Source organism: Pagrus pagrus (genome assembly GCF_965226575.1).
Source record: "Pagrus pagrus genome assembly, chromosome: 22".
In the NCBI taxonomy this organism is placed as follows: Eukaryota; Metazoa; Chordata; class Actinopteri; order Spariformes; family Sparidae; genus Pagrus; species Pagrus pagrus.
Genome location: NC_140204.1, coordinates 24876938 through 24891813, shown reverse-complemented (window position 1 = coordinate 24891813; position 14876 = coordinate 24876938). Strand labels below are relative to the sequence as shown.

General features: G+C 41.3%; 1 protein-coding gene and 2 long non-coding RNA genes across 4 annotated transcripts; 1 reads left to right on the top strand and 2 right to left on the bottom strand.

The window, feature by feature from the left end:
• Window positions 1–576: 576 nt before the first annotated feature.
• On the top strand, window positions 577–10347 carry LOC311251427. The gene is made up of 3 exons (XR_014621402.1): window positions 577–1001; window positions 9500–9593; window positions 9751–10347. It is a non-coding gene; the product is annotated as an uncharacterized lncRNA (long non-coding RNA).
• On the bottom strand, window positions 4959–6143 carry LOC311251346. Its single transcript, XR_014621378.1, has 3 exons — window positions 6090–6143; window positions 5954–6012; window positions 4959–5874 (listed from the first exon to the last, which is right to left on the bottom strand). It is a non-coding gene; the product is annotated as an uncharacterized lncRNA (long non-coding RNA).
• Window positions 10348–11149: 802 nt separating the features above from the next.
• On the bottom strand, window positions 11150–14255 carry LOC311251425 (putative nuclease HARBI1). 2 transcript variants are annotated; one of them, XM_084343821.1, is made up of 2 exons: window positions 14181–14255; window positions 11150–12225 (listed from the first exon to the last, which is right to left on the bottom strand). In XM_084343821.1, the coding sequence occupies exon 2, from the start codon at window positions 12211–12213 to the stop codon at window positions 11182–11184; it is 1032 nt and encodes a 343-aa protein (XP_084199947.1). In that variant the 5' UTR covers window positions 12214–12225; window positions 14181–14255; the 3' UTR covers window positions 11150–11181. The 2 variants fall into 2 exon arrangements, with proteins under 2 accessions (XP_084199947.1, XP_084199946.1); XM_084343820.1 differs by lacking the exon at window positions 14181–14255 and adding an exon at window positions 13062–13120.
• Between the last annotated feature and the right edge of the window lie 621 nt (window positions 14256–14876).

The window sequence follows — 14876 nt, the reverse complement described above, 5'->3', positions numbered from 1 at the left end:
AGAGAGCCAAAGAGGATGGAGAGTATGGGTCATATGAAGACTTAAGAATGCAGGAAAATTGGCTAAAAGAGAGAAAACCCCAAAAGGTGAACCAGGATGGTACACACACCTCATCTTGACACAACACAAACATTCAGCTCATTTGTTTCAGATGGTTACGACTGCTCAAAACATTAGATATTTCAATAATTGAGTCAAAAGTTTGAGATTTTGAGTTTATCTTTTTATCTTCCTTCAATAGCCAGACTGTTTTGAAAATGTGTTTTCATGTTATTCTCCAAGTCAGTGATTCTCAACCGGGGGTCAGGGTCCGTGAAAATAAAATATCTCTTAAAAAAGATCCTGACATTTATATTATTGTTAAAGTTACTGCATGACACTGTTAATACAAACTTAACAGGATCTGCATCCTTTTCAAATTATGAGCCCCGTAGTGTTTCAATAGGCATACACCATTCATTTCTTAATGCTTTTATTGTGAAATATTTGCAGGAAGTTGATGTGTTAAAACTCATTAGCTTGTAATGTTCAGGTTAGCGCTTGAAATTAAGCTAATGTTACAAACAAATTAAGGAGATGATAAGCCCAGTTACACGAAGAAGAAGAAGAAGAAGAAGAAGAAGAAAAGAAGAAGACGACTTGACAACATGGAGAGATGGCTCAAATTAAAAGAAAGACCGCTTGTTTCGGATGACGCAGACTCTGGGCCACCGGAAAAGAAAAAGAAAACAGACAGCAAAAAGAGACTTTATAAAGAAGAATACATCATGTTGGGATTTACAGCAACTGATTCGGACCCTCAGCAGCGTCTGTGTTTTTTATGTGGAGAGGTACTTTCAAACCATGCCATGAAACCGGCACACATGCAGCGGCATCTGAGCACCAGGCATCAATTGTCAGTTGGCAAGACTGCTGACTTTTTCACGCGGAAATTGTCCGAGTTCAGGGGGGCGCAAAATCACATGCAAAGTTCAGCAACTTCCCTTCGAGCTTCTAACCAGGTAGCTTTGCTTGTCGCCACACACACCATCTGCCTCTACCGATAAAACTAAGACTCAATTATATGATATCCATTGAGATTTCATACTTATGTTTGTTTTTTGTTTTTGAAGAGTGCATAAAAAAATCTGTTTTATGACATTAAGATTTCTGAAAGCTACTGTATAATAATTCGGTTTTTTGGGGGGTCCTCAGGGTCGATCTAAAATATGCAGGGGGTCCAGGGCCCCAAAAAGGTTGAGAACCACTGCTCTAAGTAGTCTTAAGTTTTGTTATAAGCTGAAATTTAGGTATTGCAAGATTGTTAAAGCTGGGGTTGGTAATATTGTAGAAACCAGCAGGAGTAAGCTACATTTTGAAAGTATCCAACTGAAAATCCCACCCCCCTCTTTCAGGCCTCCCTCCAGAGCCATTCCTCCAAAACATGTACCACCTGACTACAAGAGCCCTTTTTAGACACTGCCTATGCCTTTTTACACAAAACCGAGCAGCGCTGGCATAACACAGCTCGGCGTTGCTGAACACATAACGTTTTGGGGTTTTTTTGGCATCCACCCAGCACATTGTTGTCATTGCTAACTGTATCCAACTATCTCATGTCTCATTCATGTCAGAAAAACCTAGCATTATCCATCAATGTAAACGAAACATGGCTATTGTTATGGCTTTCTGCTGTCAAGCTCACATGTTAGTATTTCAGTTACACTTTCACCGGCAAACTTGTGAGACTAGCTCACTTAGCTTTAGCAAAATATCAAGCCAAAGAGAACCATCTCTGGCCTAGCCTTTTGGAAGTTTCTGGCTGTGCACAATGAGTGTGGGGGCAGAGTGCACCCAGGTAGGCAGGTATGTAGGTAGACAAGCATTATTTTATTATGTCTATTGTGTCTTCTATATTTGCTGAACATTTCCTCCTTCTCTGTTTACATGTGTTTGCTTAAACTCCATTGCATTGACTTTTCAGGGCCACCATAATAGATTGATAAATCATGTAGTATAGTATACATATCTATACATTGTTTGTTAGGTCTGCACATGGAATTTGTCGGCAAAAATACTTACCTGAAGGCTGACTAATCCTTTAAATAGCTAACACAAAGTATTATGTAATAAAGTAGTCATACAGTAGTATTCATTCCTCGAGTTTGGTCCACCAGGCTAGACTTCTACACTAAATCACCATGAGGACAAACATGTATTCGATGTGTAGCCTACAACTAGATTTTATTCACATAAGTGTAAGTAAACAGTGTTTCTTAATTGATGCAGGCAAACATAATGCATGTGCAGAATAACAGACTTCTAATTAAGGCTGTAGCGGTGGTGAATTATCAGTGTGAAGGTCCACTGCTCTGCCTTATTATAACAGTAATATGTATCATAGGTCTGCACAAGCTAATGCGTCCAAACAAAAGACAGACAATGCTGTCTGTGTCACTGAAACAGTCTCGCTCAATCTCTTGTATTCTATAGTTAAGTAGCTGCCTATTTATTATTCATTTTTATATTACACTGCCAGGAACGTCCAGTTTAATTGTGTTATTGTTTATAGCCGAGGGCCATACGTCGTAAGTAGAGGAGAGCATGTGCTTCCTTATCCTCACATGACAGGTTGATTGGAAAAGGCAGTGCCGGCCTTTCACTTCTGTACCAACAATTGAGTTCAAACTTTGCCTTCGTCGACCAGTGTTTGGAGCGAACACTCAGGGAGGAGGAAAGAATGATTTGTGTTGAGTTATATTTAAATTCCAAATATACCATTTGAACTTAAAGGATAACTACCGTTTTTTACAACCTGGACCTTATTTCTAGCAAAATATACGATCATTTACTCATCCAGATAACTTTGGTGTCATTTGGCGTCGTTCGGACGAAATTAGATCCAGTGTAGCGCCACGTATATCCATATAATGCGAGTGATCCGGGCACCGAAGCGCAGCCTCTATGAGCATTTGCCACGAAACTGGTTCATTTCACCAAATTGTGTTATGATACGCTAGTGCTATTCCCCTCTGAGTCCGGGCTCGTCTGTTGTCAACATCCGGGGTCTGTAGGTTGACCTACTACCTCTGACCTGGAAGATGTCATCTCTGAGCTGCGCGCGCACCCGCGACAGCCAGCTTGTTTACGTGTAGCTGCTACTGCTAGTTTGACACTGGATGTTGATAACAGATGAGCCTGGACTCAGAGGGGAATAGCACTAGTGTATCGTAACAAAATATTGGTGAAATGAACTAGTTTCGTGGCAGATAATGCGTTATGTAGAGGCTGCGCTTCGGTGCCCCGTCACTCGCATTATATGGATATAGCGGCGCTACACTGGATCTAATTTCGTCCGAACGACTTCAAATGACACCAAAGTTATCTGGATGAGTAAATGATCATATATTTTGCTAGAAATAAGGGTCCAGGTTGTAAAAAACGGTAGTTATCCTTTAAAGTTATAGACAAAATTCAATTAAAATTTCAATAACATGAACATTCAAATTGTGCCACAAAAATGACATGTTTGATTTTCGTGGCTTTACATGTAGGGTCGGATCTACTAAGATCCTAAATTGCTTGTACTAATCTGCGTGCCCAATCTAGAAATTTGCGTGTGGGGTTGAACCGCGGTTTGCGGGCGATTTACTAAGAGTCATTGCGTTAATGAAAACAGGTGCAAACGTGTTGGAGACACGCCTATTTAAATGAGGGTTTAGCGTGTTTCATGGTTTTCAGCATGGCGAGTTTGAGAGAGCGAAAGCGCAAAGTGAAATTCGACCCTTTGGAATTAGAAGTGTTGGCAGAGGAAGCGAATAAACATTTCAATGAGCTGCAGTAAAGGAATCTGACGGTCGCTGACAGAACGCCATGTGGGAGAAAATCGGTGAAAAAGTTAATGTTGGAAAAAACAGGTGAACAGTGGATGAAGGAGATACCAAGACATCAGAAGAATAACAAAAGAAAAATTGGCGTATAATAATAAATATAATAATAGTAAACTTGCAAGGAGTTTTGTTATTGCATTGCTTGACTCCTTCTCGTAGCTGGCTCCAAATCCGCTTTGAGTTCCTCCAACAGCTCCAAAATGGCAAGGCTGGATAGGCGATATGTTCTAATGATGGTTTCCTCATTCATCCCAAAAATGTTCACACGAGGGTGAAAAATGCATTCTCGGCGTCTCCTTGCAACAATACCGGCAGCCATGTGTGCGCAATTACGCATACAAACAGTTTGCACCTCCCTTTGAGATGTGTTAAATATAGACGCAGTTTCTATTGGCAAAATTGCTTTCAGGTTTGATAAATCACTGGGTGTGCTAAATTAATATATTTACATTTTCTCCACCCACAACTGCGTGTAAACGCCCCATGTTGCATATTCATTGCTGCAAATGTACTAACTGAATGCAGACGCGCTATTTTGCACCTTTGACAGACGCAACCCTTTTTGCGCACTGTTAGTAAAACAGTTTGTCCTTTTTTTGTGTGTGCAAGGAGTTTGCACACGTTTTAATACACGCAAACCTTTAGTAGATCTGGCCCAAAGTGTCTACAGTGGAGGCTTGGAAGAGGAGGTTAGACATTAAATTCACATTTGTTCAAGAGCTCTGGTGGGTTGAGTCGACAGTGTCATGTCATGGCACTCACATCTGAAAGTACAGCCCTTGGGAAAAAGGTCAAAGTTACAGACTTTACACTACATAACTTGTCCCACTGACCATTGAGAGTGAGGTTATGGCCCTTTCCTGATTCATTTAGATGATGCTGATGATCTTATTACTGCCTGGCGCAAGGGTAACCTTTGTCAGAGGTGAAATAATTGCTTGTGTGGCGTGAGCGGGGTGTGAGTGTGTGTTTGTGTGAGCTGGTGTATGTGTAGTGTGTGTCGTCAACAACGCCACCTGGGATTTTAACCCAGGAAATAGCCATACAAGGCCAACACAGGTTCATACAGTGACAAGGGGCCAGAGGACGTGGTTTCCAAGAAATATACTTTATTAACCAAAGAGTTTAAAGTGACTTTAAAATAGAGAGCCACCACACTGGCAAAAGAAACAAACAAAAAGAACCAAATCAGGGCTGGGGCTTACCACGGCGGCAGGGAACTCAAAAAGGGGACAAAATCCAAGCTATAAACCACCAGTGCACTGCAACCAAAACTGTGTCAAACACCACCACCAGGGGAGGACTGCCGCTCGCTTGGGCCTCAGCACCTGTTGTAAAACAAGAAAAACACAAAATTAACACAAGGCACAGTGTGGGGACATCTGGGGGGAATCTATGGTTTTAAAAAGCAAGAAAAAGAAACCAAATACACAATTAATCAATTAATACCAAAGAAAATATCAAAACAATAGAAATAATTTATATATCGCAAAAAAAGGAAATAAATGCAATTTACAACTAAGGAGTTAAAGAGGATTAACAACAATATAAATCAACTTAGATTGGGATCAAATATTAAGCAAAGAAAGAAAATATTTTAAACCAAAATCGACTTAATACAATAAATAAAGACAATTCAAACTATTAGCAAACAAATAAACTAAATACGACCTAAATTAAATGCACAAAGAAACCTTTGATATTTAAATCAATGAAGGAAATAATGTGTTAAATCAAAAGGAGACAACAGGTGAACCAACTCTGCCGGATTCAGACTGGATTTTCGTGGTGTGGGCACAATAGTGGCGTGACGCCTTCACACTGGGCCTGAGGTTGTTATCACATACAGTGACCCGAGACAGTATCGTGCATCTCAGTCCAACCAGAGCCGAGCCAGGACAGCAGCAACCCTTTCGTGGTGGCCGATGACCGGAAACACACCAGGACGCCAAATGATTGATGCAGAACTAGGAGAACGGGGGGACCGCTGGTTACAGCGGCCCCGCTGCACAGCAAAAGAGAACGTGTCACAACTAGTGCAATAGGTGAAAAACTGCAGCAGCAGACAAATACGAGCGGCATACCTCTGAGCTCTACTGCACCCGAACCGCTCGCTCCCTCCGGCTCACCGTCGCTCTCAGCACTGCAACGGAGCGGGAGGATGAAGCCCCAGAGCCGAATAAATTGGCGATGTAACAGCAAATATTACAGGGTGCCTACCTTAATAACACGACGGGGAGACACGGACATGCACGCCCACCAACACGCCAGACGCGCGGCAGAAGCAGAGAGGGAGAGCGGCGATCAACACACCTGATTTTAATCACCCGCAGCGCCGCCCAACAATTAACCTGCACAGGCTGGCACAGCGCCATGCAGTGACCAGGGGAGAGATGGCTCACCCGGCCTTTCATTATCATGCCTTTCAACAAGGAAATGAACTGACTGACACAATACATGAATGGCTGTGTGTCTTTATTATTTTTGAACAGCAAAGCACTCCTAGTCTGATATTCACACAGACTGCTGTGAATTAAACAGCAGCCTGCCCTGTCAAATAGAAAGTGTGTCTTTGAAGCCAGCAGATTTGCAGTTGAAAGCTTCCTGTCTGTCAGTTGAGGTCTGTTTGACAAATCCAGTGCTACATAATTAAATCAGACCCCCAGCTCTTCAGCCTGCAGCACATTATTACCTTACCTAGTCTGACACTCCTGACCCAAGGCTGAGAGAACCCTCGGTCACATGCCAGACTTTTAATGACAGTGTGCTCTTGTGTCACTTTTGTTTCTCTGATTAACTGTTTTTTAATGTGTGATTTATTTGTTTTATATTGTAGAAATCATTTTTATTTTACCTAATTAAGATTTACTCAACATAATAACACATGTGGGTAGCAATAAAACAGGACCATGGGATCACACAGAATAGCTACTAGGATGTAATAGGTGAATGTTAACTGGCAATACAACTAAACTTGCTTTTGGTCTCATGTTGTTGTAAGACTCAACAGAGTCTTCTTGCATTTCACACAGGTGCAGTCAGATCCTAGTTCTTTAGGGGTTGTTTTGAGCTGGCACCAGTTTCTTACAGGCATTCACTGGGTTGGCCCTGTGTTTTTAGCCAGGCTATGTGGCTCTATAAATGGCAATATCAGTCTTTACCACTTTGGTCCACACTGAGATATTACAGCAGCTGTTAGACAAATTGTCATGAAATTTGGAAGACACATTCATGACACCCAGATGAGGAACTCCCATGGTAATGGTGAACACTTGGCTTTACCTCTAGTTCCAACATGAGGTTAAAATCTTTGGTTTTGCTGTGAAATTTGCTGCAGATATTCAAGATTCCCAGATTAATTTCAAATGACCTTGCTAGCCTCTGACTTTTCATCTAGCACCATCATCAGGACAGAATCATACTTTGTGTAAGGGTGTATACTCACTTGTAGTTCAGTTCATTTGTTCTGGACCAAAGGGTAAAATGATACATTGTTGCATATCAGCCCTTTCCAGTTCCTGTTCACACTGACTTTTTACGAACAAACCAAGAGGAATAAACATAAAGTTAGACAGGCTGACAGCTAACATGGGAAATTCTAATTCAGATAAAAATGCTTCTGATGTGTATATTTATGGTATATACTGTAGTTTTACAAAAAGCTCAGGAAGAAATAACTTGCAATAGGCATTATTAGTATTATTAGACTGCAAATTGACCACATGTTAGGAATTATGACTAACAGCTCACAAGAAGACAAAATGAAGATGTCCTGTACAGTAATGTCAGGTGACAGTTCAATTGATTTAAGTTGACCACTGCAATAACTACAGAAATGTGTAAATAACATCACTGGAAAATATTCGTCATAATAAACATACAACCATAACAGATATTTTCAAAGGAGATGATTATAGGTAATCTCTATAACAAAGTCTCTCAGTCATAATCCATGGTCTCATAGGTTCTTACCATGTTATCTTTAGAGAGTTCTTAATAAAAGCACACATTAGCACCGAAGTTCTGCCATTTCAGCTCCATCTTTGCTTATGTGGTGACGTTAACATTGGCACATGAGTCACATATCAGTGCATTTGCATGTTTTCAGCTTTATATTTTTAGTACTTCATTGAGTTCAGTTCGTTGCCCTGTTCTTCTGATGCCCACTTGAAGAGACAGACACAAATTTATACACCAGTTCCGATTTTATAAACCATTAACAGTATTGCAGAAATGGCAGCAAAACCAAGTAGACTTCACGTTATGATTTGATTCACTGCTAAAAAAAATTCTCTGTTTACAATGTCTTTATCTTGTACTGTACTAGACTTACTAGTCTGAAAGCACATCAGATTTTCACCCCCAGAACAACGTACTCAACTATTTTACCTTAAAATAACAGCTTCAAAATCATTTTGCTAGTACATTAGGATAGTGCCTCTGTCATTCCCACTCCGGCCCCCTGAGGCAGTTCTTGCACTATGTAAAATTTGGTGAGCGGTTACGGTCTTTACAGCACTTATTCACACACCACCAAGTAAGTGAAACTGGATAATTTATGGAGAAAAATGTTTCTGGCTTTTCCTCTGATGTGCTCTAGCTGCTCTGCCTCAACTCTGGGTGATATATGGAGTTTCCCGATGGACAGATAGTTTAACTTGTTGCTAATGAACATATGTGAATGTAGCAGCAGAATGCTTTTGTACCGCGTCATTAATTGAGCACCAGTGGTAGCCACTCATTGTAGGCAGAACCGAGTATAAATGCGGCAGCTCTCCCCGGCACTTTCTCTTTGCGCTCCTGTCTGAAACGTCACTTCCGGTCCGGACGTATTGACTCTCGGCAGGTAGGACTGCCGTGCGCCCCCAAAAAATCCTGACTACGCGGCGTCGCGTCGAGACGCGAACGGCAAGGACTGTGATTGGTCCGCTCAGAACGTCATTTCCGGCAGTTGCTTTTCCGGTCAACAGTATAACAACACCGGTTGGCGGAGAATTGCAGAACAACGCGTTCCCTCGACGCAGAACTTCGAATGCTCAATGACGGCGTAGGGTTGACGATGTAACTACGCCGTCGCCGCGACGCAGAAGCATAAACTAGGCTTAAGGCTGCGTCCGAAATTCCATACTAACATGCTATTGAGTATGCTAAAACAGTATGTGAGATGTTTTAGTATGTCCGAAACCTTAGTATGAACCCAATAGTACGCGAGGTGCATACTATTTCCGGTAAATATTACAGTATGCAAGCAGTGGACACTACGGCGGCCAAAATATCCCACAATGCAATGCAGCTGTGACGACAACAACAACAAAACGGACAATGGCAGACAGCGACCAAACCACCAGCTCTGAAACGCTTATAACGCTTCAATTTAAGTGTAAGGTTTCACTTATGATGACATTGTTGTGGTTGTAATGTTAACCGAGTTAATTAAGGAGCTAACGTTAATTAAGGAGCTAACGTTAATTAAACGGCTACCGTTAGAAACGTTAGTAACGTTATGTGTTAACGTTAAATGAAATGAGAGGGGATAGGGGACGTTACTAACTTGCCCAAATGATTTAAAGTTAGTAGGTTATCGCTCTCTTCCTTTGCTTATTACTAAATTTATTTGATTGATTCCCCAGGGACAGATGAGCTGACAAAGAAGCTCATCCACTGGCGAGCAGCCAACGACAGCCTTTTTACAGGCAGACGTAATGCGGCGATGAAAGGTTTTGAGTAAGTTGACCCTTATATGCATTAAGTAGGACATAAATTGCAGTGTAAATGGTCATAAAAGGTCTTAAATTTGACTTGGTGGACCCTACAGGCACCCTGCTCATTAATGTGTATTCTTGATTAAACACCATAAAACGTTTGCATCTGTTTGCTTTAGAACATTTGTAAAAGAATCTGGCCTGCAGGGAGTGCTGAGCCCTGCCTGGGTCAAGAAGAAGTGGGAAAACCTGAAACAAAAATATAAAGTAAGTTGGTCAAATAGTTGTCACAACAGTAAGTTCTAGAAAAGCTCATTTTAATGGTTGATATTTTTGCTGTCATGTTTTGTAGGACTTGAAATGTCCCCAGTCAGGGATTAGTACCGAGAGTGGTGAGGCTACAGCAGCATCATGGAAGTGGTACGATGCCATGGATGGGGCAATAGGCGGCAGGCCGTCTATTACACCACCTGTCCTTATTGCCTCAGCCAGTCCAGATGCTGCTGTGTCCTCACCACCCTCCAACACTGAGAGCAGGCAGGAGAAAGACACTCCGGTGAGGAAGCGGAGTAGGGCAGATGTCCTGGAGTACTTGAGGGAGGTTGAGGAGAGACAGGAAGAGCGAGAAAGAGAGGCACAAGAGAGAGAAGCTAGACAGCTGAGAGAGGCGGAAGAAAGAGAAGAAAGACGAGAGATGGAGAAAATTGAGAGAGAGGAAAGAAGAGAGAGGGAGAAAATTGAGAGAGAGGAAAGAAGAGAGAGGGAGAAAATCGAAAGAGAGGAAAGCAGAGAGAGGGAGACAAAAGAGAGAGAGGAGCGTTTCCTAAAATTGATGGAACTCTTAATTAGAAATCAATAATACAGTAGTTTAATCAGTTCAAAATTTGATTATAGTTTTTGTGTATAGTTTTTTGTCATTATTCTGTATATATTTATTAAAGATGTTTTAAATTCACCAATAATCTTGAACTTAATTGATTACACCTTCTTACCTTAGTAAATAACTGCTTGTAATTAATACATTTCCCTTTACCTTTCAGGCTATTTAGGTACAATGTTTGGCATGTAGTGGATCTTGTATTTGAGCATATGTTTAAGTTTTCTCCTCTGTAGTAACATACTTCTTTTAATTTAATGGTCTTTTTGGTTAAACTGCAAATTAAGAATATTTAGTGAGTGTAAAGAGAACTATCTTCTACACAACAATTACAAGTAACCAGTAAAGTTTAATAAATAAATATAATAATAAAGTAGTAGCAGTAGTTATAATAACAATGTTCACTAATATAATATTGACAATATTAACAAGTATAATGTAGTAATTGTAAACAGACAAAACAGTTCAATTAAATGAATGAGAATAATCATATAATAGAGGGCTCGCTCTCCTGCTTCTGAGGCCGTGCAGCATTATATTATATTATATCATATTATGTTCTATTATGTTATGTTATATTATATCATGTTATATTATAGTATATTACAATTTATATAACAATATAGTAAAGTGTTAACTAATAAATAATTTCACATTACAATAAAAAAATGTACTGTACTAAATAAATAAATATATATATATATACACACACAATAATGTTGCTACTAGAATGTCAATAATCATGCTCTTGTAGGGCAGGTACTGCAACCTCAGGTGCTGAAACAGCTGCACACAATGTGGCCCTTAATGTGTCCCCAGATGTTATTTCAGCAGAGCCAGGAACGCCATGGTCATCGTCAGCGGGCTCCATGATGACTTCCTCAACAATGTCACCGTTGTCCAAACAGATGTTGTGAAGAATGGCACAACAGGCAACAACCTCCGCAGCAAATGTGGGACTCACTTCAAGGGCCTTAAAGAAAATGGAGCGCCAACGGGTCTTCATCATTCCAAACGCCCGTTCGATGATGCACCGTGCCCTTGAGTGCTTCCGGTTGAACCGAGCCTGTGCAGGGTTCTGCACGGGCTCACGGTATGGTGTCACCAGACGCATAGGGGCAGCCAGACAGGGGTATCCTCCATCTCCTAAAATGCACTTCCCCTCTGGTGGGTAGAGCTGCCTCATGTATACTGGGCTGTTTTTCAGGACACGGGCGTCATGCACTGAGCCAGGGAAGCCAACGAAGATGTCCAGGAATCTGCCTCGATGGTCACAGATGGCCTGCAGCTGTATAGATGGAAACAGCTTCCTGTTGAAATAACACTGGGCATCGGCAGCTGGTGGCTTTATTCTTACGTGGCAGCCATCAATTGCCCCAACCACGACACTGAATGGGGGACATCCAGCCAGGTGACTGAATCCAGCCCCCACTTCTTCCAGCTGGTCACCTCTCGGGAAGTGGATTGTTCGCCCCAGGATCCCGATGACTGCCCTGCTTGTCCTGTGCACGATATCGTGTATTGTGGACCTCGGGATGACAAAGGCAGTGGAGACAACCCTATATGATGCAGCATGAGCCAACCAGTAGACAAATACCAGCACTTCAATGTCCTTAGCCCAGCCATGGGCTACATCAAAGTGAAGGGCAGCAGTTAAGGCAGCAATCGACAGACGAGACAGACGCAGGTTGGGGCGCAGGTCAACTGTGTCATCCAAATACTGCCGTATGATAGGCACTGTTGTGTTCAGCTGGCAGTACGTCATGGTGCTCACATTCTAAAATATGAGAAATTAAAGGATTAAAAGAAACTGTGTATGTTTGTCATTTTACACAAAAGCATAAAACATGTTTCTTAACTTATCATTTTGTTAACAATCTTTTCACTTAAACACAAGCTGGCTCAAAAAGTACAAGTAGGACATTTCAGGATTAATTTCATTAGCCTGCATCAGTTACTCAACTATACATTTAAATGGCCTAATGCCAGTTTAATGTCATGTCAGTTACATATACAAGATGTTCAATGCAAAGTTTTTTGTGTGTATGTAATATAGTGGCCACTTTATGAGGTACACCTGAACAATGCAATGTAATACAGCTGCTCTGCTGTAAAGTCTACTTTTATGATGCCTTAACATTAATTGTTTGTTAATTGTAGAGGTGTTAAATAACATGTTTTAGCACTGAGGTCATAGTTAGTGATGTTGTACTGGACTGCATTATATTAACGTTATATTATATTATTATAGAGGTACAGTACAACAGCGCCTTCAACTGTGACCTTAGTAATAAACATATAACTTTTCGTTGTATTTATACATTTCTGACAATGTCACCAAAACATTATAAACCTCGTAGAGTTTATAGCAGAGCTGTTGTAATGAACTGAATTAGATTATAACGTGCAACAGTTAACGTTACCAAATAAAGTGGCCACTGACTGTATATAATTTACAGTATATATAACGTTAAGTTACAGTAGATACACACACACACACACACACAGTATACTGTATATATTTAATAAACTTAACCATTAAATTACACACAAACTTGCTGCTAACAGTTGAGGTTAAAATCCGTTGGAGTAACGTTAACGTCAGTTGCTTACCTTTTCCAGAAATGCCATGATTATCTGGTGACGAAGATGCCTGCGAATCACAGAACGAGTTCGCCTTTGCATTTATTATTGGATGCATATCAATTATTATTAGTATTAGACGTATTAAAGTAGGAATGCAGATTGCCGGTAGAGGTGAGGTTTGCACGGGTTACCACGATTACGCGTCTCCAATCCGACCGGCAAGGGTCTCAGGAAGTGCGTCACTTCCGCACTAAGCAGTGCGTCGGAAAAGATGCATACTACTGTTATTCACTCAAAAGTATGTTGAACGATAGTACACATATTAAGTATGTAGTGTATAGTATGGAATTTCGGACGCAACCTAAGAGTCACGATCAGCTGACCGCTGCTGCTTTGTCTGCTGCTTTGTCGCAGTTTTGCCGCTGCTGTGTCGCAGCTTTATCTGCTGCATCGCCGCCACTGTGTTGCAGCTTCGCCGCTGCTGTCGGCTGCTGTGTCGCAGCTTAGAGACTCCTTTTAAGTCTGCCTTCATGGCCATGTGTTTAGTTTCATTTTGACACCTTAATTTGGTTTTTGTTTATTTGTTTTCTTTACCCCACCTGTCTTGACTTTTGATATCCATTTGGTTAATTTGATTTAATTAACTTGTGTGATTTATTTGTTTAGGGCAGGTGGTGTTTATTTTTGTTTGTATACAATTCGTGCTATTTGCTTTCTTTTCTTTATGGTTGGTTTATTCTGGGCAATAGATATTTTGTTTGGTTTGATAATAATTTGCCCAGTTTCTATTTTATACTAGTTTTGTTTCACTGTGTGACTATTCTCTCTGTTCATTTCCTTTGCAGAGGCCGGTGGTGGTGGTGGTGCTGGTGACCTGGGTGGTGGTGTCCCCTCCCTCCTTGTGTGCTGTGCTCCCCTGGGATTATTTTGGTTATTCACAAAGTGTGTGTGTGTGTGATTGTCACGTGCCCGGGTGACCTATGATATTTTGTTTGGACCCCTTCCCTCACTAGTTTCTCCACACCAACGAGCCTCAGCTTTGAATAGTCCCCTTCATAATTTGTGTTGATGCTGCAGTGTTTTAATATTAAATAATAAAGTGTATTAATTGTGAACCACGTCTCATGCCTAATGAATTGAGCTTACTTGCGTGTCCTTAGATCAAGTGATACAATCAAATCTTTGGGTTAAAGTCCCAAGGTGGCGTTGTCTGCAGTTGGTAGGCTACGAGTGGGATCCCGTCAGCCCTACTACCCTCCTGAACACAGGCCAATTGACATTGCTGTGTTTGGTGTCCTCCTTACGCTCGCCACATACTGCTGCAAACTGTAGCTGCAGTCAGCTAGTTAGCTCAGCTTGGAGCACCAGGGAGTGTTCGTGGTCATGTCTAGGTCGCCAGCGCAGAAGTTTTCGACTGCCAGGAGGTTCTCAGGTCTGGTACAGGGAATGCTAGTGGTAGCAGCACAGGAATGGACACCAGAACTGGAGCCAGGGGAGCAGGAAATAGAAGCGGACTCAGCAGCCTTTAAAGACATCATGAGAGAGGTGAAGAGACCAAAAAGGATGTTAATAGAGGAAGCTAAGAAGAGAAAAAGAAAGCAACCAAGCAAGAGGCAAGAGACAAAATTAAATCTCAGACTGGCAGCTTCACAAAATAAAAGAGTTTTTTTTTCCTTCATTGTTTAAACGACCACCATTGATGAAACATTACTCAGGAAACTGGCAGGGTCATTTCATTTCATCCAATTCATTGATGAACTTTTTCGCTCTCTGATGTATCCTCTGATGTTTTCCTGGAAGTGACCAAATGAAAGACACCGTTGCCATGGAAAAAAAATGTAA